Raw genomic sequence first — 27,991 nt, forward strand, 5'->3', positions numbered from 1 at the left:
AAAAAAAAAAAAAATTCTTTCCTGATGCTATTGAATAGGCAAAACATAAATAATTGCACCAAAATTCAAAAACTGTAAAAGACAAACTGTGAGAAGTATATTTTCTTCAGTCAGATTCCCTCTTGCAGAGCTAACAATTCTTACTAGTTTCTTTCTTGTCCTTGGAGAGAGACATTGTGTGTAAAAACAAATACCTATTTACGTATATATTCAAATGTTTCTCCATTTGTATCCAATTGCTACCACTTGTACATATTTTATGCCTCTCATTTTTTAGTTAACATACCTAGGAGATAGTTCTTTAGCAAAAAATATATAGCTATTCTGTTGTATTATCTGCATAGTATAACACTATAAAAATGTATCCCAAACATTTAAACTTCTTGTTATAGTGAGTAAAAAAATTTTTTTCCATTATAATGACTGCAATGGTTATCCTTGAAGGTAAGCCATTGTGTTCATGTTTGAATATATTGCTAAGATGAATCAATAAATAGGTAATTAGAAGATTGGTTCTTCTTGGATTTCCTGTTTCCTCAAATACCACCTTTCAGAGAAACCTTAAATAACCTCCTAGATACCAATTCCCTCTTCACAATATCTTTTTATATATTTTATTGTAGAACTTTTAAACATAGAAAGGCAGTTAGTGTAATGAACCTTCCATGTACCCATTGTACATCATTGTCAATTATCCATATTTTCCAGTCTTGTTTCATCTCTCCCTTTTCCAATAAAATTTTTTTCTTAAGTGCTGTAAAGCGAATTCAAGATGCAATGTCATTTCACCTGTAAACAATTCAGTGTGCATCTTTAACAGTGAAGGACCTATTAAAAAAAAATTTACCACTATGCCATTGTTAGATGTAACAAAATTAGTACTATTTTCCTATTTCATCCAGTATTCCATAGTTTCCTGTGTGACTCAGAGTGTATTTTCAGTTTTTGCTTGAATCATGATCAAAACAAAATCTTCACATTTGTTTTCCCTTATAACTTCCTTTGTCTCCCCTTTTTATGCTTTTTTTTTTTTTCTGGAGAAATATATAATGTGTAAAATTCTTCAAATTCTGTATTTGGTTGACTCTTTCCCTCTTATGGTCTTTTTTCATATTTCTCTGAGGCTTATATTTCTTGTAAACTAAACTGACATCCCTAGGATTGGTTAGTTTCAAATTCAGTTTTCTTAGTAGGAATATTTTGTACATGGTATACAGCATGTGTCCTCTTGCATCACGTTAGAGTCACATGGTCTCTGCTTTTAGTAATGTTAAGATAGGTCAGTGTGTTTGGGTATTCTCAGCTTTATCTGACAATTATAAAGTTAGCCATTGACTACCTAATAAACATATCCTGGATGATAGCATAACGGTTCAGTCGTTACTTCTGTATTTAAGTAAAAAGTGATGACAATTTGTAGTTTTTGTGGATATGCTATAGTTCCCTAACTAATTTTAAGTAACAATTGAGAAGAAAATTTGCTATTCTAGACTTAGATAATTTTTTAAACCAGATTAGAAATTGCCCATGGTCTTTAAATAATATTTCAGTAAGAAAAGCTTTTGAAGTCAATATTCAAAATGACTAAGAATGTGTCCGAAATAACTGCCTGATTTTTCTTACAAAATACGTATTTCCATGTATAGGTATTTGAGACACCAAGAAAGTTTCTAAACTTTTAGGATGTATTTTATAAAATCTGCTTTTGTTGTTCCTTATCATATAGGTTATTAAGTGTGGTGTGCTGTAATCTAGATACCCTTCTCCTGTTAGAGGCTCAGTATCAAGTATCTGAAATGTTACTAAATGCTCAAGAAGAAAATACCTTGGACACCTCTGAGAGCCACAGGTAAAAACAAACAAAAAACAGACATAATAACAGCTTTCTTTACAGATGTTCTGTTAAGACCGTAATTCTCTGTACAGTTTATTTCATGTTTCACCACTATGTGAATTCAATAGATATAAATAAAAGTAAAAAGCAATTGAAGCATAAATGTCACAGAATGATTGTGAACAATGCTCTTGGAGATGGCTTGCTGAGTACTGCTAAGGTTTTGTTTAATTTTTTGTTTTGTTTGTGTTTGGTTGAGTCCTAACTTTATCAATGGTTTCATGAAGTTGTATTACCTTAAAATTCAAGCTACATGTGGAAGATAACCCATTAAACAAAACATGTAATTTTTGTGTCCTTTGTAGAGGCATAGTCATAAATTCCATTTATTGCAAAATGAGGTTATTGTATGTCCTAAAAGCTTTTTTCTATTAGTATTTCATACATGCCATTGTCTTGATTTGGTTGATATTTATTGAATATGCATTCAGTATCTGGCATTGTTTTTGCATCTGTAATATAAAAAAATAAGTGCATCTCCAGGCTAGCCAGGCCTTGGAAAAATGTAGAAGACCAGACCACATTATTGGACACTCTAGGCTTGGTACAAAAGGATAGCATTAACAGCTGCAGGAGGTATAGAAACTTCAATGTTTAGCATTTGAATTAAGACATCTGGATCTAGGAGTCCTGGTTGTGGCTCAGCAGGTTAACCACCCAGTGTCTGTGAGGATGTGGGTTTGACCCTTGGCCTCACTCAGTGGGTTAAGAATCTGGCATTGCCACAGGCTACAATGTAGGTAGCAGGTGTGGCTTGGATCTTGCATTGCCTGCAGCTGCACTTCCAATATGACTCTTAGCCTGGGAACTTCCATATGCCACAGGCACAGCCTAAAAAAAAAAAAAAGACACTCGGTCTAGAATTGAAGGGAACCTTGACTAGAAATATGATAGTCACTGTGGAAATAACACATGTCCTAATCCCATTTCTTCTTTTTATTTTAAAGTATGGTTGATTTACAGTGTTCTAGTTTCTGGTGTACAGCAAAGTGATCCAGTCATAATCCCATTTCTTTTTAACATGTAATATTTGTCAAGGAATTACTTTTAGTCTCCCTGATTTCAGTATTGTATCTCTAATTCTTTGTTCTCTAGCTAAAAGAGGTATAAGATAAAAAGTGAATTTGTATTTCAGACTTTTCTATATAAATTTTCTCTACATTCTGTTGACATGATCTTAAAAAATTAAGTCATATTCAGTTAAGGCAATAACAAGTTGATATATTTATTTTTCAGAGATTTTATAATTGATAGCTTATCGGTAGAGAGAAATCATGTTCTTGTTAGAATAAATCTTATTGGTGGGCCAGTGGAACGATTGTTGCCTCCAAGGATACTAGAGAAGGTAAGTGGTGGAAGAGGATGGGGGAATGTTTTCTGACAGATTTTGAAGCAAGGTTAGCAGACTCAGGTGACAATAAACAACTTGCAAATATCTACATCAAAGAATTGAACTTCTGTTACCAGAAAAACTTCAGAATGCAAGTAAACACTTGTCAAATGAAAATTGTATTCTTCATGGAAAGGTGAGATGAGTGTAGTTTGTGTTGCAGAGTAGGATATTGTTTTGCTAAAAACTTGTCATTTTCCTTGTGTCTTCGAATTTTTTTCACTTTATTTTTTTCAATGATTTTTATTCCATTATAGTTGGTTTACAGTGTTCTGTCAATTTCTACTGTACAGCAAAGTGACCCAGTCATACATACATGTATACATTCTTTTTCTCACATTATCCTCCATCATGTTCCATCACAAGTGACTAGGTATAGTTCCATGTGCTGTACAGCAAGATTTCATTGATTATCCACTCCAAATGCAATAGTTTACATCTATCAACCCCAGATACCCAGTCCATTCCACTCCCTCCCCCTCCCCATGGACAACCACAAGTCTTTTCTCCAACTGCATGAGTTTGTTTTCTGTGGAAAGGTTCATTTATGCCGTATATTAGATTCCAGATAATATGGTGTTTGTCTTTCTCTTTCTGACTTACTTCACTCAGTATGAGAGTCTCCATTTCCATCCACGTTCCTGCAAATGTCATTAATTTGTTTTTTTTTATGGTTGAGTAGTATTCCATTGTGTATATATAACACATCTTTTTTTTTTTCCTTTTTATTTTTTTTTTTTTAGGCCTGTACCCGTGGCATATGGAGGTTCCCAGGCCAGGCTAGGGGTCAAATCAGAGCTGTAGCTGTCAGCTTATGCCACAGCAATGCAGAATCCAAGCCTCGTCTGTGACCTATACCACAGCTCACAGCAATGCTGGATCCTTAACCCACCGAGCAAGGCCAGGGATCCAACCTGCATCCTCATGGATACTAGTCAGATTTGTTTCTGCTGAGCCAGGATAGGAACTTCACGTACCACATCATCTTAATCCAATCATCTGTCCATGGACATTTAGGTTGTTTCCATGTCTTGGCTATTGTGAATAGTGCTGCAATGAACACGTGAGTGCATGTATCTTTTTGAAGGAAAGTTTTGTCTGGATATATGCCCAGGAGTGGGATTGCTGGGTCATATGGTAGTTCTATGTATAGTTTTCTGAGGTACCTCCAGACTGTTCTACATAGTGGTCGTACCAACTTACATTCCCACCAACAGTGTAGAAGGGTACTCTTTTCTTCACACCCTCTTTAGCATTTGTTATTAACTTGTTAATGATAGACCTTCTGAGAGGTGTGAGGTAGTACCTCGTAGTAGTTTTGATTTGCATTTCTCAAATAATTAGGGATGTTGATCATTTTTTCATGTGCTTGTTGGCCATTTGTGTATCTTTTTTGGAGAAATGTCTATTCAGGTCTTTTGCCCATTTTTCAGTTGGGTTGTTGGTTTTTTTTGCTGTAGAGTTGTGAATTTTTTTCACTTTTAATGTCCTCCTTCATGATGCCTAATTTTTATTAAATTACTATTTATCTCATTGACAGTATTTATTACCATTCTCCCATCAGGATTCATAAAGTTTGGTTTTCTCTTGAAGGGTTTTTTAAATTGTTGTTATTAACTACATTTGTTTTGACTCTTCACTCCAAGAATGATGAGATGGAAACAATTGACAGCACAAAAGAAATACTTTTTTGAGCAATCAGTTGCTAGAACAAGTTATCTTGTTTTGCTTCAGACTTTTTTAATGCTGTTTGTGTATTTTAGTTACTATCCATTAGAGTATCAAATTATAATATCAGATAGCTTTTGTTATGCTACAACTCTGGAATTTATGAAACAAAAGTCAATTTAAATGATATATCAGAAAGTCTTAAAATTTAATATTAAAGTACTTCATGAAGTCGTCTGCCTTGCTTCTTTTTTAGGGTGATGATCCATATCCTTGGCCAATGTTTTCATCATATCCTTTACCAAAATGCTATATGTCAGACTGTGTTACAAGAAATGCTGATCTAAAACAAGGTAAAATACTTAAGTCAAGTGCCATGTTTTAGTGCTTTTATTGTAATTTGATAAAAAGATAATTTGAAGGGAGATTAATACTGTTTTTCATTCAGCTTGTATATGTGGATACTTTTATGCCTATTTCTTTGTAGGTTTTATTTATCTTCCTTACTAAATTGATATTTGTATCATGCCAAATCTTTTGAGAACTTTTTTGTCTTAAAAAAGGGAATTAATGATTTTTTTTGATGAATCGATTCTAGATACATAGAACTTTATTCAACAAATAATTTTTTTTTTTTTTTTTTTTGGTCACACCTGCGGCATATGGAAGTTCCTGGGCAGGGTGTCAAATCTGAACCACACCTATGACAATACCAGATCCTTAACCCACTGTGCTGTGATGGGGATCAAATCTGTGCCTCAGGAGTCATCCAAACCACTGCAGAGACAATGACAGATCCTTAACCTACTGTGCCACAATTGGAACTCCATATTCATATTTTTTTAGTATTTGTGTGCCATACTTAAGTCCTGTGTGCTGAAGACTTGAAGTATATCTCTCATATAAATATATTAAAATAAAAATTCGGGTATCCATGACCTTGTAGGGAACACATTCAAGTAATTAGATAATGCTATCGTAGTACAGTGTGATAGAAGCTAAATGGACAAATGTGTAGCTTATTAGGGTAGCATGTAAGCAGGAAGCTTTTCCAAAGAAAATTAAAGTGACACATGAAGTAGGTGTTTTCTGTGTATTAGAAGAGCATTTTTGACAGGAGAAACAGCAGTAAGGCTAAAAGGAACAAATTGTATTTGGAATCATGAGTAATTCAGGGATATATGAGATATGGAATATGAGGGTAAGAGTGAACAGAAGTAAAACTTAGACAGGTAAGCCAAATTTAGCCATAAGGCAAGGGTACCTAAAATTTAAGTATTTAGACTTTATCATAAGAGCAATGAAAATTCAAGCACTTTTTAAGACTTGAGAATTCTAAGATGAAATACTAAGATATTTGAGTAGTTAAATCTTAATACTATTTCTTTTATAATACTCTCAAACTTGCATTAGAAAGAAATGGTGCAGAGTTCCCACTGTAGCTACAGTGGGAATGAATCCGACTAGGAACCATGAGGTTTTGAGTTCGATCCCTGGCCTTGCTCAGTGGGTGTTAAGGATCTGGCGTTGCCGTGAGCTGTGGTGTAGGTCGCAGACGTGGCTTGGATCCTCTGTTGCTGTGGCTGTAGTGTAGGCCGGCAGCTGTAGCTCCGATTTGATCCCTAGCCTGGGAACCTCAATATGCCATGGGTGTGGCCCTAAAAAGCAAAATAAATAAATAAAAAGAAAGAAATGGTGCATATAATATTAATTTCACATAGCTTAGGTACTACAGAGTGATTTTTAAGACAAGGATTTTTTCTCCTAAGTGAGGCTTTATATGCCTTTATTCATTTGCCTTAAAACAATCAATAGAGGCTGTCAATTGATGGGTTTTTATACTTTTCTATCTATCTAGTGTTTAAGATATACACTATATATCTCACAATTGCATAGAAACAAAAATTCTCTTTCTGTCTACCTAGAGGTTAGTGAAAGAGAACATGAGTGTGTTTATAAAGTTTTTAATATTTGTCTTTTTAATGTACTACTAAAATATTCCTTTTATGTTTTTCTCTTGTGTGACCTAATCCATTGTTTTCAGATTCTTTCTAGTGAATTTTTCATTTCAGTTATTTTGTTGTTTATTCTGTAAATCTTCTATTTCTTAAGATACTTCTTTTAATTTCTCAATTTTTTCTTCCAGTTTTTTTTTTCCCCCCCTGAGGTCTTGAATCATACAATTATTACTCTAAAGTCTTTTTTTCATGTAGGTTTCTTATCTCTACTTGACTTAGCTGTTCTTTTGGGGTTTTGTCTTATTGCTATGTCTGGCACGTATTTCTCTGCCATTTCATTTTGTCTTTGTGTGGTCTCCTTTTTGTAGGCTGCAGGGTTTTAGCCTCTCTTGCTTCTGGTGTATGCCTCCTTGTGGCTGAAGTTGACACAGGGGCTTGTGGCAGGCTTCCTGATAGGAGGGACTGGTGCCTCCCCGCTGGTGGATGGAGCTGAGTCTTATCCTTCTGATGGACAGGGCTATGTCTCTGGGTGTGATTAGAGGTGGCTGTGTGCCTTGAAGGACCTTAGGTAGCTTGTTTGTTGATTGGTGAGGCTGAGTTCCCATCCTGTTTGTTGTTTGGCTTGGGGCTTCTGAACACTCATGCCTGCAGGTTGTTGTTAACTGGGGCCAGCTTTTTCCATAATGGCAGCCTCCAGGGGAATTCATGCTGATGATTTTTCCCTGAGTTCTCCACCTCCAGTGTCCTGCTCCCACAGTGAGCTGCAGCTGACTCCTGCTTTCACAGGAAACTGGCCACTACCCCAGGTAGGTTGAGCCAGATTCTTATAGAGTCCATGCTTTGCCTGGGACCCAGTGTACATGAAACCCTGTGTGCACCCTCCAAAAGTAGAGTCTCTATTTCTCTTAGTCCTGTGTAGCTCCTGCACTCAAGCCCTATTGACCTTCAGTGCCAAATGCTCCAGGGACTCCTCCCACCAATGCCAGACGCCCAGACCGGGGAACCTGAAGTGGGGTTCTGAACTCTTACTCCTGTGGTAGAATGTCTGTGATAATGGTTTTTTTCCAGTTCATAGGTCACCCATCTGGAAAGTATAGAATTGCTTGTATCATGGAAGTGGCTCTCCTATTGTCTCATTGTGGCTTCCTTGTCTTTGGGTATAGGCTATCAAAAATCCAGTCTGTTTTGTTGATGATTGTTCAGCAGTTACTTATGATTTTGTGTTTTCATGAGGAGGTGAGTTTGTGTCCTTCTGTTCTGCCATCTTGTCTAGAATAGGACATCTTGTCTAGAATAGGACAACATCAGATCTCCATTGCTTCCAGAGATGTAGGAGTGATATGATATAAAGTATTTTTCAAGAAGAGACTCTTGAAAGAATAGCATTTTGAACACATGCACTGACATCTTTCAGTGAACCCAATCTTTTAATCTTATGTTTTCCTATCCTACTTTCAGTCTTTCTAATCAATCTATTTGGTCATTCTGTTTTTAGGTTTCATCATTTATATATCCACTCATTCCTTAATTGAACTTGTTTCTTGAGTGCTGATGATCAAGTCCTTTATTAAGCACTGGAAATAAGATGATTTATAAGACACAGTCCATTCTCCATGCCTCAACACTTCAGCCCTTGTGATACATGGTATTGTTATCTTTGCTAAGATTTCACATGGAAACAAGTATTTCTTCTTTTTTGAACAACATATTCAATATCAGTTTTTTGTGTGTGACTACCATATTAATTTGTTGCTTCAAAGTAGTTTGATAAAAAATAGTCCTTATTTTAAACTGACCAAGGCTTACAATTCAAAAAATAAGATTAAATGGATTGTTCCCTGAGTAAAAAAAAAAAAATCAATTCCTAGGAATTGGTGCTCAGAGGAGTATAATTTTATTCTCTGTTCTACTCTTATAAGTGATTTAGAAAAGGGAGTAATAATAGCATCTCTGCCTAGCCCAGAAGAGAACTGCAGAATGGTTATTAACCTCTAGTGAGCCCATAATGCTGCCAGGAAATCCAACAGTGTGTTCCCAGGTCCATTTAACTCTCCTAGTCTCCTTGATGACTATTTTTAAATCTCTTTTATCAAACCTTCCTCACCTCCTTCTTTCCTGTCAGATAATAACTTTATTTCTTTTATTTATTTATTTTTTTTACTTAGGAAATAGAGACAGAAAAGAGCTTCCATGTGCTTCTGATACAAATCCCTGCCAATTCAGGTTTTGGATTACTATGAATAAAACTGCAAATGTTACTTAAAAAGGCCAGCTTTTCCCTTTGTACACTACATTACATATTCTTTCTTAGAAAAGTTACTGCTTCTAACAGTTCTCCTTTTTTTTTTTATTGGTGTTTTCTTTTGAGGTGGGGAGTGGGCATTGGAGGGTAGGTAGGGATTACCATTGTAGCTTTGCCATAGGCCAACAAGTATGCTGTTAATTCTTCCATATTTAATATATATTCTTTTGAACTCTTTCCCCCCCTGTACAATTCCTTTTTTCTCCTACTGCAAAATTCCTTGAAGGAGTTGTCTAATCTTAATATTCTAGTTATTCTCTTTTTGTGCTTTTTCGAATCCCCATGAAAGCTAACCAGTCAGGCTCACCCTTCCCATTCTACCATGATTAAATCAACTGGACAGATCTCAGTCCTCATGGGACTACACTTAGCATTATCTTTTAACATGTTTGATGCTTCTCTTTTTTGAAACATTTTCTTACCTGGATTTCAGAAAATAAATTATTGGATTTTTTTTTTTCTCCTGGATTTTTGGCAAATTCTTGTCTCCTTTGTTGGATCTTTCATTTCTCCCAACTCCAAACTTTGGACTGCCCCAGGGCTTGGTTTTCAGTTGTTGTCGTCATTTTTTTTTTTTTCCTTGTTATACTTAACTCATTTGGGGAATTTCATGTAGTCTTTTGACTGCAACACGGTTTAATACACTGACTATCAGATTTATATCTTTAACCCATATCTCTACCCTGACTCTGTACTCTCTACTCTGTGTACTTGACACCTTCGCTAGGATGGTTAATAAACATATCAAAGTTAACAAGTCTGAGGAACTTCTGATATACTTTAAAAATCTATTCCTTTGGTATTCTTCCTCATTTCAGAAGTGGCAACTTTGTGTTTCTAGTTCTTTAGGCAATAAACTTGAAAACATTCTTTTTGATTCCTCTTATTTTAATGACCCCACATCTAATCTGTCAGCAAATGCTTTTGACTCTGCATACCTGAAATAAAATAATCTGTCAGCAGTTGCTTTTAACTCTTCATACCGCTTTTCACTCATCAGTACCACCCTCATCTCTCACCTGTGTTATTGTTAACCTGTTCAGTATGTTCTCAACACAGCAGCCAGAGTAATGCTATTGAAATGTGGGTTGGATCATTTTACTTCTCTAATTGAAAACTTTCAGTGACTCTCCTGTAGCCTGCAAGGCCCAACACATTGTGACTTGCTTTCCACAACATGTTCTTTTATAGTTTAGTACAATTTCAAGTCTCCTTATTTAATTTCATTTTTTCCCCACTATATTGGACAACAGTTTCTAATTGCCTTTCTGTTTATCTCTAAAATACAGGTGTTTGAATAAGACATTATTTTCAATTTAACAACAGTACCTAATGCCTCCTCCTAGTAATAGTCGTCTTGACATTACTGTGGTTCTTTAGCAGGAGAGAATGATCTAGGTGCCAGTCATTGGATAGCCCAGGAGGTACCTCAGAAAGAGATTTTGCATAGATATACTCTGAATCAAATACGTCATTTTGATATTGCAGATATATCACTGAACCTGTAGGATGGCAGAGAATGGGAGAGGAAATCAGAGGCATGTCTGACTTTCCATGGTACCTAAGAGTGTACAATGATGATGTCTTTGTAAACTCCATGAGAAAAATGCAGCCAAATATGTTTCTAGCAGATAGCAAGCTAAACTGAAAATAATGTCTCTGGTTAAATATTGTTCAATAAGTTAAACATTAATTATGCATTTAAAAATTCTGTGTGTAAGGCACTAATACTTTAAGATACAAATAGCTGTTTTATTTATTTATTTATTTATTTTTTTTGGTCTTTTTGTCTTTTTTGTTGTTGTTGTTGCTATTTCTTTGGGCCGCTCCCGCGGCATATGGAGGTTCCCAGGCTAGGGGTCGAATCGGAGCTGTAGCCACCGGCCTACGCCAGAGCCACAGCAACGCGGGATCCGAGCCGCGTCTGCAACCTACACCACAGCTCACGGCAACGCCGGATCGTCAACCCACTGAGCAAGGGCAGGGACCGAACCCGCAACCTCATGGTTCCTAGTCGGATTCATTAACCACTGCGCCACGACGGGAACTCCCAAATAGCTGTTTTAAAGGCAAGAGTTCATATATTTGCCACTTTGGCTTTTTTATTTGGAGGTAATGATTCCCTGATATGATAGGTGTTATTTTAGTCATTTGCACTGCAAAATTTGAGGATATCATTTCATTTGTTGTGGCAAAGAAAAAAAAATCACTTTAGTTATGTGCTCGTGGTGACATGCACCTACTTTGTCTCCCAGCTTCTCGATTTATCCTCCTTGCTAGAGTTAGCATTTCCTCATCTGTTAAATTGCCTCTTGTTAGTTCCTTGACATCAATGCTAGCTATTAGATGATTTATCTTCATCTATAAATAAGAATCTTGAGACATCATTTGGTTATTTTTCTTTATATACATTTTTAGGGTCACCATATTAAAATGTAAAAGCCCTTTAAAAGATAATTAATATGGGTATGTATGTATATATGTACACATATGTATATAAGTATACATATGTATATGTGTACATGTGTCACATACCTGTGAATATACGTAAATCATATTACATGAAAAAATTCTCTTGCATGTGGTAGAAATAACTCAGAATATCATCTGTTACCTGAGAGTTGAGGTACATAGGGAGAAATGTGTTAGTACAGTAACTTATTGTTCCTGTGCAGAAGATAAAGTGGGGAGAGGAATAGGAGAAAGAAGAGTTAAAACCAAGTACTGGTTAGCAATGTCAGTGAACTACTAAAAATTAACTCATAATTCCTTTCCTGTATAAAACAGGAAGATTATGAGATAGCAGTCTCTTTTGCTTCTTTTTAGTTTTCCTAAACTAAAATTAGGTTTGCCAGGATTTATTATATCCCTGATTAGGTAGTATGCTGTGCTCTACATTCCATTTTGGTGTACTCTGGATGGGAACTTCTTTCTCTAAGGAGGAAAGGAAATTCAGTGCTTCTCTACTGAGAAATAAAAATGGCTTGGGATTAGCTAGCATACTCCGGTTATTAGAGGCATCAGAGAGAAATATCTTAGTAAAATTAGAAATAAGCTCCTCTTCACTTTCTAGCATCCTTCATTCAGTTTACTCTTTATAAGGCTGAATTATAAAATCAGCAGTCTCAATTATATCTGTAACCTGTATACCTTACTATAGTAGAATTTCTATCTTTATCAAGAACCCATTCAGAAATAGATTTACTTTGTTGGCTCTGGAATCTTCAAAGTGGGTAGTATGTTTCTTTTTGTCATCGCCTGCATGTTTCCAGTATTCTTGACAGGGCCAACAGTAGCAGAAACAGAAGCATAACATTCAGTCCCAAGGTCACTGCAGTTAGGCCACTCAGCAGTGATTGCCTTTCTTTGATCTTAGAAATTTATTTATTATTTTTAATGATTTTTTTTCCATTATAGCTGGTTTACAGTGTTCTGTCCATTTTCTACTGTACAGCAAGGTGACCCAGTCACACATACATATATATGGACTGGGAATTTGGGGTTAATAGATAATCTTAGAAATTTAAATGACTACTCATTGAAGCCTCAAACATATTAGTAACTCCAGATGCAAATAAACCTTGGAATGTTCATTCATAAGAACTGCTCAGTAGTCACTCTTTACCCATATATTCCACTGGAGGCTCTTCCTGAAAGTTGACCTACTTTGTGCTAAGAAGTAAGCAGAGTGACAGCTAACATGAGACACCTATATAAACAAATGTGTTACTTTCCCATTTTTTCATCTCACTTACCCTCTACTTCATCTCTTGTCCTTTCTCTTTCTACAGTAATTATTCTGTATATTCTGCATCAATCATATGGGTCTTTAAAGTTTTTGTTTGTTTGTCTTTTTAGGGCTGCACCTACAGCATATGGAAGTTCCCAAGCTAGGGGTCGAATCAGAGTTGTAGCCATCGGCCATGCCACAGCCACAGTCACGCCAGATCTGAGCCACATCTGCGACCTACATCACAGCTCATGGCAACGCCGGATGCTTAACCCAGTGAGCAAGGCCAAGGATCAAACCCAAGTCCTCATGGTTGGGTTTATTACCGCTGAGCCATGATGGGAAGTCCCTAAAATTTTTTAGAACAGCTTCATTGAGATACAGTTAACAGGCCATGCAGGTCACCCATGTGAACTGTACAATTCAGTACTTTTTTTAGTATATTCAGATGGGTGCAGCTATCACCACAGACAACTTTAGAACATTTTCATCATCTCGAAAAAGAACCTGGTGTGCTTTCTTCCCTTCTTTGCTCACCCAGCTCTAAGCAGCCACTAATCTTTCTGTCTCTTCAGATTTCTCTAGTCTGGACTTCCATCTGAATGGGATAATATGATGTGTGATATTTTATGACTAGCTTCTTTCTCTTAGCATTATGTTTTCAAGTTCATCAGGTTTGTCCATGTTGTAGCACATATAAATACTTCATTCCCTTTCATGGTCAAATATTACATGGATATATCACAATTTGTTTATATATTTGTTTGCTGATGGACACTTGGATTGTTTCCATATTTTGGCTGTTACAAATAATGTTACTATAAACATTTGTGTACAAGTTTCTACATGCACGTATTTTCATTTCTCTAATATGTATACCTAGGAGTAGAATTGCCAGATTATGTGTTAACTCTGTTAAATAGTTTGAGAAATGCCTCACTGTCTTCTAAAGAAGCCATTTTAAGCAACCATTTTACATTCCCACTAGCAACATAAAAGAGAGTTGTGTTTTTCTTCTATATCATCATTGTTGTGATCCCAGTTTTTTTTTTATTCTAGCCAAGATAGTGGAAATGAAGTGCTATTTCATTGTGGTTTAATTTGCATTTCCCCAATGACTAATAATGTTGAGCATCTTCTGATGTTCTTTTTTATTTATTGAGGTATAGTTGATTTACAAATGTTGAAAAAATTTTAGGTATACAACATAGATTTAATTTTTACATATTATACTCCATTTATAGTTATTATAAAATATTGGCTATATTCCCAGTGCTGTACAGTGTATCCTTGTAACTTAGTTTATGCATAGTAGTTTGTACCTCTTAATTCTCTGCTCTTATCTTCCCTCTCTCTGCTTCCCTCTCCCTATCTTCTCACTGGTGAAGACTAGGTTGTTTTCTGTGAGTCTGTTTCTTTTTTGTTATATTTGCTAGTTTTATTTTTTAGATTTAGTATATAAGTGTTAATCTTCATGTTCTTATTGGCCATTTGTATATCTTCCTTGAAGAAATAACTCTGCAGATTCTCTGCCCATTTTTAATTGGATTATTTGTCTTTTTATTATTGGGTTGGGTTTTTTGTTTTGTTTTTGTTTTTGCTTTTGTTTTTTTTTTGTGCCTCAGCTGCGGCCTACGGAAGTTCCCAGGCCAGGGATCAAACCCTTGCCACAGTTGCCATCTGCGCCACAGCTGCAGCAATGCTGGATCCTAAACCCACTGCACCACAAGGAAACTTTCTGAATTTTTAAATATAGTTTTAATATAAGCCCCTCTCAGATGTATAATTTAGAATTCTTTCACATCTTAAAATACATTGTTATACATCTGGGCCTCTGCTCTTGATACCCTGTTTTCCTGGAGTAATTCCTACTCTTCCTATGGGCAATTACATCTAAACATTGTAAGCTTGGTCTGAATGTTACTTCTTCATAGAAGTGATCTCCACCTTGTATACAGTAGACTTCTTGTCTTGCTTCTCTCTTTGGCTCCCTGTTTATTTCTCTAACAGAACTTTGAGCTTATGTGTTTATTTTCTTCACAGGCTGCTACCTTAGAATGTCATCTGCAAAAAAATATCACGAGCATTTTCATCTAAAGCAGTAGTCAATAATAAATATTTATTGAATGAATGGGTGAATTAATATTGGATTTCTTCTCCTTTTATTTTTCTCATCGTCAAACCCTATCTTTCAAATATTTGTCAGAGAACATTGGAAATTCCTTCTAGGCCAATCTGAAATAAGTTTAGAAATTTTCATTCACACCTGGAATAACCTCTGATCTAACTCATTTTTAGAGAATGAATAGCTTTGCAGTTAGAAAGCTCCTTGAGCTAGACTTCTGCATATGCCATTCATGAAGTAATCAATTTCATTGCAGTTATTTTATCATTTTCAAAGTAATACTTCATGTTTATATAGCACATAAAAGATATGTGTTGTTAGCATAACATCTCAATTTTTCACAATTGAAAAAATAACCAAAAAATGCATTGCCTTTTTTTCTGTGATTACTTTAATCTTTTTTAGCTTCAGTCTCTTAACTTTACTGTTTCCTCTACTGCATTTCTCCTTATTGGATAGGAAATTGATTTTCTGCCTAGCAAAACATTCTCTTTCAAATACTATATAAAAGAGTAGGTTTCATAGTGATAATTATTCCCTTTAGTGGAATACATGAAATAATATTAAACTCTTTACAGTTGGATTGTTCAGGTAATTTTTTTTTTTTTTTTTTGTCTTTTTAGGGCTCTACCCACAGCATATGGAGGTTCCCAGGCTAGGGGTCAAATCAGAGCTGTAGCCGCGGGCCTACACCACAGCACAGCAATGTGGGATCCGAGTCGAATCTTCGACCTACAACACAGCTCATGGCAATGAGCTGTTAAGCCAGATGTTTAACCTACTGAGCAAGGCCAGGGATCGAACCTGCAATGTCATGGTTGCCAGTTGAATTTGTTTCCACTGCGCCACAATGGGAACTCCATGTTCAGATATTTTTAACTGGATATTTTTGATGGCATTATTTATTTATGAAGAAATAATTCATTTAAGATCTTGTAGTATATGAGAGATTAATCTTACTATAGGTTTTTTTTTTTTTTTTTGGCCTCAACATGAAGTTGTATTTTTTTGTTTTTCACACAAATTAAATGAGAAAAGGAAGGAGATTGTCAGATGAAATTGAAATGAATTCTGGTTGGAACTTGCTTTTCAGAGTTTATAAATTCTCACCTCTGAGTGAACTTAGTATAAAACGTATATTGAAGCATTAGGTTCTGTGTGTTGAACAGATGCTTGAAGGACCATGTGATGTTGCTAGTGAGGATTAAGTCACTATATTAAATCTATATTATTTGTATAGATTTTATACTTTGTAAAAGCACAAGTGAAAATTCAAATCATTGGCAATGTTTATTCATATATACTATGTATTAATATGTTGGGTGATGGAAAAACCTTTATGATAGGTATTTTTGTTTATTTTGAAGATTTTGTAGTTGCAGACTACTGTTTATAGAAGAGTTAATCATTGCAATGTATTTTAGTCAATAAGGAAACAGATACAGAGAATGTTTCTAAATTAGAGATGGAGCTGAAGAACAAGGGTACCATGTTCTGTTCTGAATTATTCATTGTTCAGTGAATGAGCAGTAAAGTTCATGTACTTTGTAGTAATAGTCTGAAGACGCCAACATATTCTGGCTCTCAAGACATGGTGATTTTATTTTAAATGGTTTGCATGAAAAGATGTTGAAATTTAGCCTTTTCAACTACAACTACTGTTATCTTGCCATTGGAACAATATCCTATTTTAACAATTTTCTTTTGTATGTGTGGAAATAATTTTGTCCTTTTAAATTTGTTGAGGCTTGTTTGGTGTCCCAGTATGTGGTCAATTCTAGAGATGTTACATGTGCACTTGAAAAGAATAGGTATTCTGTTTTGTTTTTCTGGGAGGGATTTAACATCCTGAAAATATCAATTAAGTCAAACTATTCTGTTGTTTCATTTAGGATCTCTGTTGCTTTATTGAATTTCTGTCTGCAAGATCTATCCCTTGATGTCAGTGGGTTGTAACAATCTCCTATTATTGTATTCCTGTCAGTTTCTCCCTTTATGTCTGTTGGTTTTTGTTTTATATATGTAGGTGCTCCTATATGGGGTACACGTGTTAATGAATATGATATATAAGGCAAAGAAAACAACAACAACAAAAGCAAACTATCTATATTCTCTTACTCTCCTCCTCCACATTTTATGATTTTGATGTCTGCTTTTATGCATCATGTTTATCCTTTTGCTTTTCATTGTAGTTATCATCACTTTCACAAAAATTTCTATTTTTTAAAAAATAATGTGTATACTGGATTTTTAATTGATTTACTTTCCAGTTCTAATTGTCTTTCCTATTGGTTCTTGCTTCTTTCCTATGTAGAGAAGACTTTTTTTTTTTTTTGTTTTGTCTCTTTAGGGTTCACCTGCAGCATATGGAGGTTCCCAGGCTAGAGGTCGAATCAGAGCTGTAGGCACCAGCCTACACCACAGCCACAGCAACACCAGATATGAGCCACATCTGTGACCTACACCACAGCTCACAGCAATGCAGGATCATTAACCCACTGAGTGAGGCCAGAGATCAAACCTGCATCCTCATGGATACTAGTCAGATTTGTTTCCACTGAGCCATGGCAGAAACTCCAAGAAGACATTTCAGTATTTCTTTTCGGAATATTTGGTATTGCTATATTCTTTTAATTTTTGCTAATCTGAGAAATTCTTTCTCTCTCCGTCTATTCTAAATTATAATCTTGCTGGGTTGAATATCCTAGGTTGCAGGTTTTTCAGTCTTAGGACTTTGAATATATTTTTCCACACCTTCATGCCTGTGGTGTTTCTACAAAGATATAAGCTGATAGCCTTATGGGGGTTTCCTTGCAATTAACTTTTTTTTTTTTATTTTCACTTGATACCTTTAGAATCATACCTTTAGAATCCTCTCTTTTATGTTTGCCATTTTGATTGTAATATATTTTGGTGTATGTCTGTTTAGGCTCCTTTTGGCTTCCTGTATAAGAAATCTGTTTCCTTCTTTAAGTTTGGGAAGTTTTCAGCCATAATTTCTTCAAATACATTTTTTTTTTAATTTATGGCCACATTGTGTATGGAAATTCCTGGGCCGGGGGTTGAATCTGAGCCATAACTGTAACCTATGCCACAGCTGTGGCAGTGCCAGATCCTTTAACCTACTGCACTGGGCCAGGGATTGAAACCACACCTCTGCAGTGACCTGAGCCACTGCAATCAGATTCTTCACCCACTGTGCTATGGCAGGAGCTCTTCAAATCTGTTTTTGATCCCCTTTACTCTTTCTTCTCCTTCTAGGACCCCTATTATATATAGATTGGTTTGCTTTGTATTTTCCAATAGGTCTAATAGATTGCTTTCATTTTTTTTAAATTTGTATTTCTGTCTGCTGTTCTGATTAGATGATTTCCATTATTCTGTCTTCCGTATCACTTAATCTTCCTTTGCATTATTTATTTTGCTCTTTATTGCCTTTAGCTCAGCTTTTGTCTTGGCAAATGAGTTATCTAATATTAATCGACTCCTCTTTATAGTTTCTAGTTCCTTGTTATAGTGATCTGCATTTCTATCAATAGCCTTTCTTAATTTCTTCAGTATTTTTTGGCTACATCCACAGTATGTGAAAGTTCCTGGGCCAGGGATCAAACACGTGCCACAGCAGTGACCTAAGCCACTGCAGTGACAACACTGGATCCTTAACTCATTGCACTGCAAGAGAACTCCAACCTGAGTGTTTTTATTACCTCTTTTTGGAGCTAATGATCTGATAAACTGGAGAGGCCTGTTTCATTGTTTGTCCTTTGAGGGGATTTCTCTTTTAATTAGGAGTGGTTCCTCTGCTTCATTTTGTTTGTATTTCTCTGACTTTAAGAATTAAGGAGAAACAGTTATCTATATCTTCAGTGGTCTCGAACGACTGTTTTTATGTTGGAATATTCCTGAGTAATCTTTGTGAGTGTAGTATTTTTGGTACAAGGGCTGTTTTTAGTCTACATATTTGCTCAGTATGTGCTGTCCTTATCCCCTTGATAAGTGGGTGTGATGGGTGTAGTTACCAGAGAAAGCTTGCATTGGATGTTGAGTGGGGCTTCCTCTTCGCTCTTTGGTTGTCACAGCCCTGCCAGGGGCAGTCGTTGGTGTAGATGCCCCCAGATCTATTTCCTATCTGTGATATGCAATGGGTGGGACTGGAGCACTTCCACTGGAAGACAAGCCACTGAGTATTCCTCCAGAGGAGCTATCCATGGGGAAGTATATTGTGTGGTGTCACTTGTCACTCATGTTCACTCAGAGTACATTCTTACTGACAGTGCCTTTGGCCCTTCCTCAACCATGGAAATGCAGGCAGTCAACCCATGTGTCCCTCTGTCACTGTGCTTACAAAGCCATTTACACAGATCCATTGGTGTAAATCTGCTGAAGTCCAGAACCAGGACTGCAGTAGTCACACCTGGACACTGTGGGAATTTTGGGTTCAGCTCACACTGCAGCCTCACCTCCATGTGGGCAAGCTGGCAAAGCCCAAAGCCACCAACAACAGACCCTCTCCAGCCCTGGGAACACTAGTAATCTGCTGGGATGTTCCTGGGTGCTGAGCTTATAAATCTACTGGCAGCGAGTGTCAGAAATCCAGGGATCATAAAGCTGCTGGGACAGATTTCAGCCCAGCCTCCACATGTGGGCAGTTGGCTGGTACTTTTGTGCCCAGAGTTCATAGAGGCAGAACCAAGCCCACTGTGACCACTTGGAGAATAAGGCCCCTCCCTATCCTTGGGACATGCAGGCTCTTTCCTGCACATACCCTTGGTTGCATCTCAGACACACTCCAACACCTTCAGGCTGTCTCTAGGCATCCAACTCTATTCCTCCCCCTGGGTTTGTCCGCTGAAGCTCTAGTTTCAACACCCAGTCCTGTGAAAACCAGCAGACATGGTCTGGGGCCTGCAATAAAGTGGCAGGGACCATGTGTGTTGGTCTCTCTCTGTCCTGCCACAGTCTGGCAGCTGCTCTCTATTCTGAGCCTCTGAAGCTCTTTTTCTGTCTCAGCTGGTGAAGGGGGTTCCCAGGGTGAGGGAACCTTTCCTCTTTCACAGTTCCCTCCCAGGGGGCATACTCCCATCCCAATTCATTTTTTTATAATCCTACCTAGTTAGGAGGTGATGTTATTCCAACTCTGTTTATATGAGAACTTCTGCCAGCATTCAGTAGGTATTCTGTGAGAATTGTTCAACATGTAGATTTTTGATTTGTTGGTGGGAGGAGCTTAGTTCCACATCCTTTTATTCAGTCATCTTGATCTCCTCACTAAAGCACTTTAATGGTTAGGGTTCTTACAAGTGAATCATTTTATATATGTACTTAAAGTTGAGTGTATTCAGGGAGTCCCCTTTGTGACTCAGTGGTTAATGAACCTGACTGGTATCCATGAGGACAGAGGTTCGATCCCTGGCCTTAACTCAGTGGGTTAAGGATGCTGCGTTGCCCTGAGCTGTGGTGTAGGTCGCAGACGCAGCTCGGATCCTGCATTGCTATGGCTGTGGTATAGGCCAGCGGCTGTGGCTCCAATTTGACCCCTAGCCTGGGAACCTCCATATGCTGTGGGTGCAGCCCTAAAAAGACAAAAAAAGTTTAGTGAATTCTGATATAGACTTTATACTAAATTCTGAACTGTAACTTTTTATATTTTAGTGACACTCGTATGTTTAGAAGCTTTTTAGTTAAATAACTTTGTTATACCATACATATTTGTATGCATGTGTGTGTATATAATCAGTTTTTATGCACAACAGAATGTACCCATTTTAAGAGTAGTTTGCATTTTGATAAATACTTAATGCCCCCATAATCACCACCACAATCAAAATTCTCATGACCCCGTAGAAGTTCTCTTTTGTCCCTTGCAGTCAGCTTCTCCCCACCTCCAGCAGCAGGCCAATCACTGATTTTTTTTTTTTTTCTTTTCCCCATGACTAGATTAGGATTTCTTAACCTCAGCCCTATTAATATTTTGGGTAAAGTAATTGTTTGTTGCCAGAGGGGGGTGCCCTTTGCATTATAGGATTTTCAGTGTCATCCCTGGCTAGATGCCTATAGAATTCTCTTTCTGCACCCCCACTTCTGTCAGTTAGGACAACCAGGAATGTCTGTAGACATTATTGAAATATGGATTGCAAAACTTGTCCATTTGAGAACTGTGGCTATAGATTTTTCATTCTAGTACTCGATAGTAATAGAATCACATAGGATATTTTATTTGTGCCTGGTTCCTTTCAGCATAGTGGTTTTCAGATTCATCTAGTTAATTACATGTACCATTTATTTATATAATTTTACTGCATAAGATTCTAGCATAGATAAACTACAATTTGGTTAAAGACCTACTTTTTAAAAAATTTTATTGGCATATGATTGACTTGCAATGTCATGTTAGTTCCAAGTGTACAACAGTGAATCATTTATGCATATACATATATCCATTCTTTTTTTTTCCCATATAGGTTATTCCAGACTATGAGTAGATTTCCCTGTGTTATACAGTAGATTCTTGTTAATTATCTATTTTATATATAGTAGCATGTATATGTTATTCCCTTCCTCCTCAAACTTGGTAATATTACAGATATAGGTTTTCATTTAACATATTACATCCCTTAGTATTTTCATTTAGGAGGGTATGCATGTTGAAAAGCTCACACCCACTAATGGTTGGCGAAAACCATAATCAGACATTAGGAGGATACAAAATTGTCTCTCTAGGAGTTTGGTAGGCATTCTGTTTCCAGCCCAGCAATTCTTTATTGCCTTAAATCAAATAATTTAAGGTACTAAATAATCTCCAGGTACTAAATTGGGCCTTTCAGCCCTTCCACTAATTGGTAGATTCAGATGCCTGTCACACTTGTTTAGTCTTAGTGCCTGTGCTCTTTCCCTCAGAACGTGATGATGAAAAAGCAAAACTGAATAGCAAATGTGAAAGGAAAGAGACTTGAGGGCTCTTCAAGAAGAGGGCCTAGTGCAGGAGGGAAGAGGGACAAGAGTTTTTAAATAGCAGGTAATTTACAAAAGAGCTTTATGAACATTCTCTATTTGAAAGAGATGGTGGTGATTATAAAACATAGGGTTACATGTGGATAGAAAGAGTGACACAGAAAGAAACAAAGATAAAAAAACACCCTGCATTTGTCTCTCCAATCATGTGCTTCTAGTGATTTCTTTTTACTGAAGTATAATTTACATTTATAGTAATATGTTAGTTTCAGATATGCTACATAGTAATTAAATGTATTTATAGATTATACCCATATGAAGTTTTCAAAAAATAATGGCTACATTCTCTGTGTTGTATATTACATCTTTATATCTTATTTTACATCTATGGGGGAAGTGGGGCAAGATAGGAAAGGGGATTAGGAAACACAAACTATTAGTGGTTTTTTGTTTGTTTGTTTTTGCTTTTTAGGGCCACACCTGTAGTGTATGGAAGTTCCCAGGTTAGGGGCCAAATCGAAGCTGCAGCTCCTGGCCTATACCACAGCTCAGGGCAGCGCCAGATCCTTAACCCACTGAGCAAGGCCAGAGATCGAACCTACATCCTTATGGACTGTAGTCAGGTTCATTACCACTGAGCCACAATGGGAACTCCCAATATGTATATCGTGATAATACTCATTTCTACTCTTATATGTGATACATGTGCATAAACACACACACACACACACTTTATGGCATGTAGGTTTCATGAGCTGAATGTATTTTTGCAAAGATTGGATAAAAAATAGTTCAGTGTGGTAAAAAGTTTAATTTTTTAAAATCTGAAAGAATAAGGACTTTTTTGTTTTAATTTTAAAACAAGTTAAAGAGTTGGTTGAAACTCTCTCTAATATTAAGTTGACTTCTGATATCTATTCTTCAATCCAAAGTAGAGCTTAGGTGGCTGTGTTTTGTAGTGTTCCAGACTACATCTTTGGGCAGAAGCAGTCAGGCCTTTGGCGCTATACTTTCAAAAGGTTCTTGTTCCTTGTTCCCCAAAGTCTCCTTGAAGGAAAGTGGTAAAAGTAGGAGTTCATGCAACTATCAGTTCTCCCCCATGATCTTCTAGAAAACAAGAGAACATCTTTGCTTTTTTTTCTCTCCCTTGAATTTTTTTACCTAGGTGTGTGAGAAAATAGTGTATATGTTTATATGTATATATACGTGTATATCCTTTTTTAATGACGCCTAAATCCTCAGTGTATTTATAGATATTTTCTAATGCAAAATCTGATGGGAATTTAATTAAAATGGAAGATGGGAAAAAATCTCATGAAAATAAAATGAAAAGATAAAATTGCTATGTATTCATGAAATTGCTAAGGAAGAAAATTATATTTTAGCCATAGATACTTTCTTAGCACAATTCATTTTCAGCGTAGTTTTTTCCAAGAAAAGGAAATAAATGAGCAGATATTTCGTACACTTATGCTTTCTTTGTGCTTTTAAAAAATTATGCCTGAATGTACATGAAGAATGAGCATAGTATTTATATTAGTCTGTATAGTGAAATCTTAAAGTCCTTACTGTGTATTAAATCAAATACTTAGTAATGAATTATGCTCATATAAGAATGAGATATGGTTATAAATCAGTCCACTTTATGAGCTTTTAATGTTTTTATGAGCTTTTAATAAATGTAATAGTTTGATATAATTACAGAAAAATCTGTTTTCTTTCAAAACCCATATAAAATACTTTTTTTTTTTTTGTCTTTCTGCTATTTCTTGGGCCTCTCCCGGGGCATATGGAGGTTCCCAGGCTAGGGGTCAGATCGGATCTGTAGCCACCGGCCTACGCCAGAGCCACAGCAACGTGGGATCCGGGATCCAAGCTGCGTCTGCAACCTACACCACAGCTCACGGCAATGCCAGTTTGTTAACCCACTAAGCAAGGGCAGGGACCGAACCCGCAACTTCATGGTTCCCAGTCGGATTCGTTAACCACTGTGCCACAACGGAAACTCCATAAAATACTTCTGAAACTTATGACTATCTACATAATTAACATTAATACTTCTTTTGAATTTAGCATGTCTTGTTGAAATAATATGACAAGTCCTCTTTCTTATTAGACAATGATCTTGGCAAACTATTTTTGCGCTTCAAAACATCTGATAAACAAACTGAATGGATAGAAAACTGCCGAAGACAATTTCGCAAAATGATGAAGGCCAAACCTGATATAATCAGTGGAGCTGGTGAGTACATTTTAATTGTTGTGGGTTCTTTAGTATATTAACAGAAGCTGTGTTTTCACTTTTTAAAAATTTTTATTTTTTAATTTATTTTTTATTATTACTTCCCCAAACACACTTTTTTTCCCCCACTGTACAGCATGAGAACCCAGTCACACATACATGTATACATAAATTTTTTATCCCATTGTGCTGCATTGTAACTATAGACATAGTGCTCAGTGCTACACAGCAGGATCTCATTGTTAATCCATTCCAAAAGCAATAGTTTGCATCTGTTAATCCCAAGCTCCCAATCCCTCCCCTTCCCCTGGGCAACCACAAGTCTATTCTCCAAGTCCATGATTTTCTTTTCTATGGAAAGATTCATTTGTGCTGTATTTTAGATACCAGATATGAGTGAAATTATAGTTGATTTACAGTGTTGTGCCAGCTTTTGCTGTATAGCAAGGTGACCCAGTCGTACATATATATATATTTATATTTATATTTATATTTATATTTATATTTTGGTCTGTATTATCTTCCTTCAACTCTACCCCCAGCTGTATCTCAGTCCTTTTCTCTAATATAGAACTAACTAGGACATGCTGTCTAAACCTCTATAAATTTCCTTTATTTTCATATAGTCATTTCATTCAGCATCAGGAGAGAACATAGACCCTCTACTCCATTAGAATGAATTTCATGTTTTCATGGGCTACCTGTTTTTATTAATTAAAATACAAATCATTCCAGTTTTTTTCTTGCATCAAGAAGGTACCTTTAGGTGTGATTGACCTCTAATTTCTCTAGAATTTACTAACATAGCCTCTTGATGTCTCTCCATTCTAAACATTAAATTCCCTAATAATTGCATGTTCAACTTTTCTACTTTTATATCTTTCTGAGTGGTCTCCTATAAAAAGGGAGATGAGTATTTTTTCACATTACCTTCTTTTGTTTTGCTTGAACTTTATTATTTATTTTTTTGAATGATGTTTATTTTTTCCATCATAGCTGGTTTACAGTGTTTTGTCAGTTTTCTACTGTACAGCAAGGTGACCCAGTCACACATGTATATATACATTCTTTTTCTCACATTATCATGCTCCATCACAAGTGACTAGATATAGTTCCCAATGCTACCCAGCAGTATGTCATTGCTTATCCATTCCAAAGGCAATAGTTTGCATCTATTAACTCCAAATTCCTAGTCCATCCCACATCCTCCCCCTCGGCAACCACAAGACTGTTCTCCAAGTCCATGAGTTTCTTTCCTGTGGAAAGGTTCATTTATGCTGGACATTAGATTCTAGATATAAGTGATATCATACAGTATTTGTCTTTCTGACTTCACTTAGTATGGGAGTCTCTGGTTTCATCCATGTTGCTGCAAGTGGCATTATTTTGTTCTTTTTATGGCTGAGTAGTATTCCATTGCGTATATATACCACATCTTCTCAATTCATTCATCTGTTGTTGGACACTTAGGTTGTTTCCATGTCTTGGCTATTGTGAATTGTGCTGCAAAAAACATGTGGGTGCATGTATCTTTTTCAAGGAAAGATTTGTCTGGATGTGTGCCCAAGAGTGGGGTTCTTGGATCATATGGTAGTTCTATATTTAGTTTTCTGAGGTGCCTCTATACTGATTTACATAGTGGTTGTACCAATTTACATTCCCACCAACAGTGCAAGAAGGTTCCCTTTTCTCCACACCCTCTCAGTAAAGTAGCAGGATACAAGATTAATATTCAGAAGTCAGTCCATTCCTGTATACTACCTAAATAAAATATTAGAAAAGGAACAGAAAAATACAATACTTTTTAAAATTGCACGCAAAAAAATTAAATACCTGACCAAGGAGGTGAAAGACTTTATGCTGAAAACTATAAAACATTGATCAAGGAAATTAAAGAGGATTCAAAGAAATGGAAAGATATTCCATGCTCCTGGGTTGGAAAAATTAATATTGTAAAAATGACTATACTACCCAAAGCAATCTACAGATTCAGTGAATCCCTATCAAATTACCCATGATATTTTTCATAGAACTAGAACAAACAATCCAAAAACTTACATGGAACCTTAAAAGACCCAGAATTGCCAAAGCAATCCTGAGGAACAAAAACCAAGCAGGAGGCATAACTCTTCCTGACTTGGGGTAATATTACAAAAACACAGTCAAGATAGTGTGGTACTGGTACCAAAACAGACATACAGACCAATGGAACAGAATAGAGAACCCAGAAGTAAACCCAGACACCTATGGTCAATTAATCTTTGACAAAGGAAGCAAGAATATAAAATGGAAAAAAAAAAAAGACAGTCTTTTCAATAAGTGGTGCTGGGAAAACTGGACAACTGCATGCAAATCAGTGAAACTGGATCACACCCTCATTCCATGCAATAATAAAGTCAAAATGGTTTAAAGACTTAAATGTAAGATAAGATACCATTAAACTCCCAGAAGGAGAACATAGGCAAAACATTCTCTGACATCAGCTATACAAATGTTTTCTCAGGTCAGTCTCCCAAAGCAACAGAAATAAAAAGCAAAAATAAACCAATGGGACCTAATCAAACTGACAAGCTTTTTGCACAGCAAAGGAAATCTTAAAAAACACAAAAAGACACCCTGTGGATCGGGAGAAAATAGTTTCAAATGATGCACCTGACAAGGGCTTAATCTCTAAAATAAAAAAACAACTCATACAATTCAACAGCAAGAAAATCAACAACCCAACTGAAAAATGGGCCAAAGAACTAAATAGACATTTCTCCAAAGAAGATACACAGATGACCAAAGCACATGAAAAAACGCTCAACATCGTCAATCATTAGAGAAATGCAAATCAAAACTACAGTGAGGTACTACCTCATACCAGTCAGAACGGTTATCATAACAAGTTCACAAATAAAAAATGCTGGAGAGGGTGTGGAGAAAAGGGAACCTTCTTGCACTGTTGGTGGGAATGTAAATTGGTACAACCACTATGTAAATCAGTATAGAGGCACCTCAGAAAACTAAATATAGAACTACCATATGATCCAAGAACCCCACTCTTGGGCACACATCCAGACAAATCTTTCCTTGAAAAAGATACATGCACCCACATGTTTTTTGCAGCACAATTCACAATAGCCAAGACATGGAAACAACCTAAGTGTCCAACAACAGATGAATGAATTGAGAAGATGTGGTATATATACGCAATGGAATACTACTCAGCCATAAAAAGAACAAAATAATGCCACTTGCAGCAACATGGATGAAACCAGAGACTCCCATACTAAGTGAAGTCAGAAAGACAAATACTGTATGATATCACTTATATCTAGAATCTAATGTCCAGCATAAATGAACCTTTCCACAGGAAAGAAACTCATGGACTTGGAGAACAGTCTTGTGGTTGCCGAGGGGGAGGATGTGGGATGGACTAGGAATTTGGAGTTAATAGATGCAAACTATTGCCTTTGGAATGGATAAGCAATGACATACTGCTGGGTAGCATTGGGAACTATATCTAGTCACTTGTGATGGAGCATGATAATGTGAGAAAAAGAATGTATATATACATGTGTGACTGGGTCACCTTGCTGTACAGTAGAAATTGACAACAGGGTAATGTCAAAAATAAAAATCATAAAAAAATATACAAACAGCTTATATAGCAAAAAAACAAAAAACAAAACAGAACCCAACAATCAGGGAGTTCCTGCTCTGGATCAGCAGGTTAAGAACCCATCTAG

At 36.3% G+C, this 27,991-nt stretch overlaps 1 protein-coding gene across 7 annotated transcripts in view; it reads left to right on the forward strand.

Moving 5' to 3' along the window:
- The window catches only part of TBC1D32 (TBC1 domain family member 32), a 207,635-nt gene that overhangs the window by 117,836 nt on the left and 61,808 nt on the right, over positions 1-27,991 (forward strand). For all 7 annotated transcript variants that reach the window (XR_002343100.1, XM_013988502.2, XM_001926894.5 and 4 more), the window contains 4 exons: positions 1,727-1,849; positions 3,131-3,239; positions 5,209-5,305; positions 24,135-24,260. Coding sequence is in view for 6 of the 7 variants with exons in the window: in XM_013988502.2 (XP_013843956.2) it covers positions 1,727-1,849; positions 3,131-3,239; positions 5,209-5,305; positions 24,135-24,260 (455 nt within the window). In the remaining variant the exon portion in view is untranslated. The remainder of the gene's footprint in view (positions 1-1,726; positions 1,850-3,130; positions 3,240-5,208; positions 5,306-24,134; positions 24,261-27,991) is intronic.

Source organism: Sus scrofa, chromosome 1, assembly GCF_000003025.6.
Source record: "Sus scrofa isolate TJ Tabasco breed Duroc chromosome 1, Sscrofa11.1, whole genome shotgun sequence".
Taxonomy (NCBI): domain Eukaryota; kingdom Metazoa; phylum Chordata; class Mammalia; order Artiodactyla; family Suidae; genus Sus; species Sus scrofa.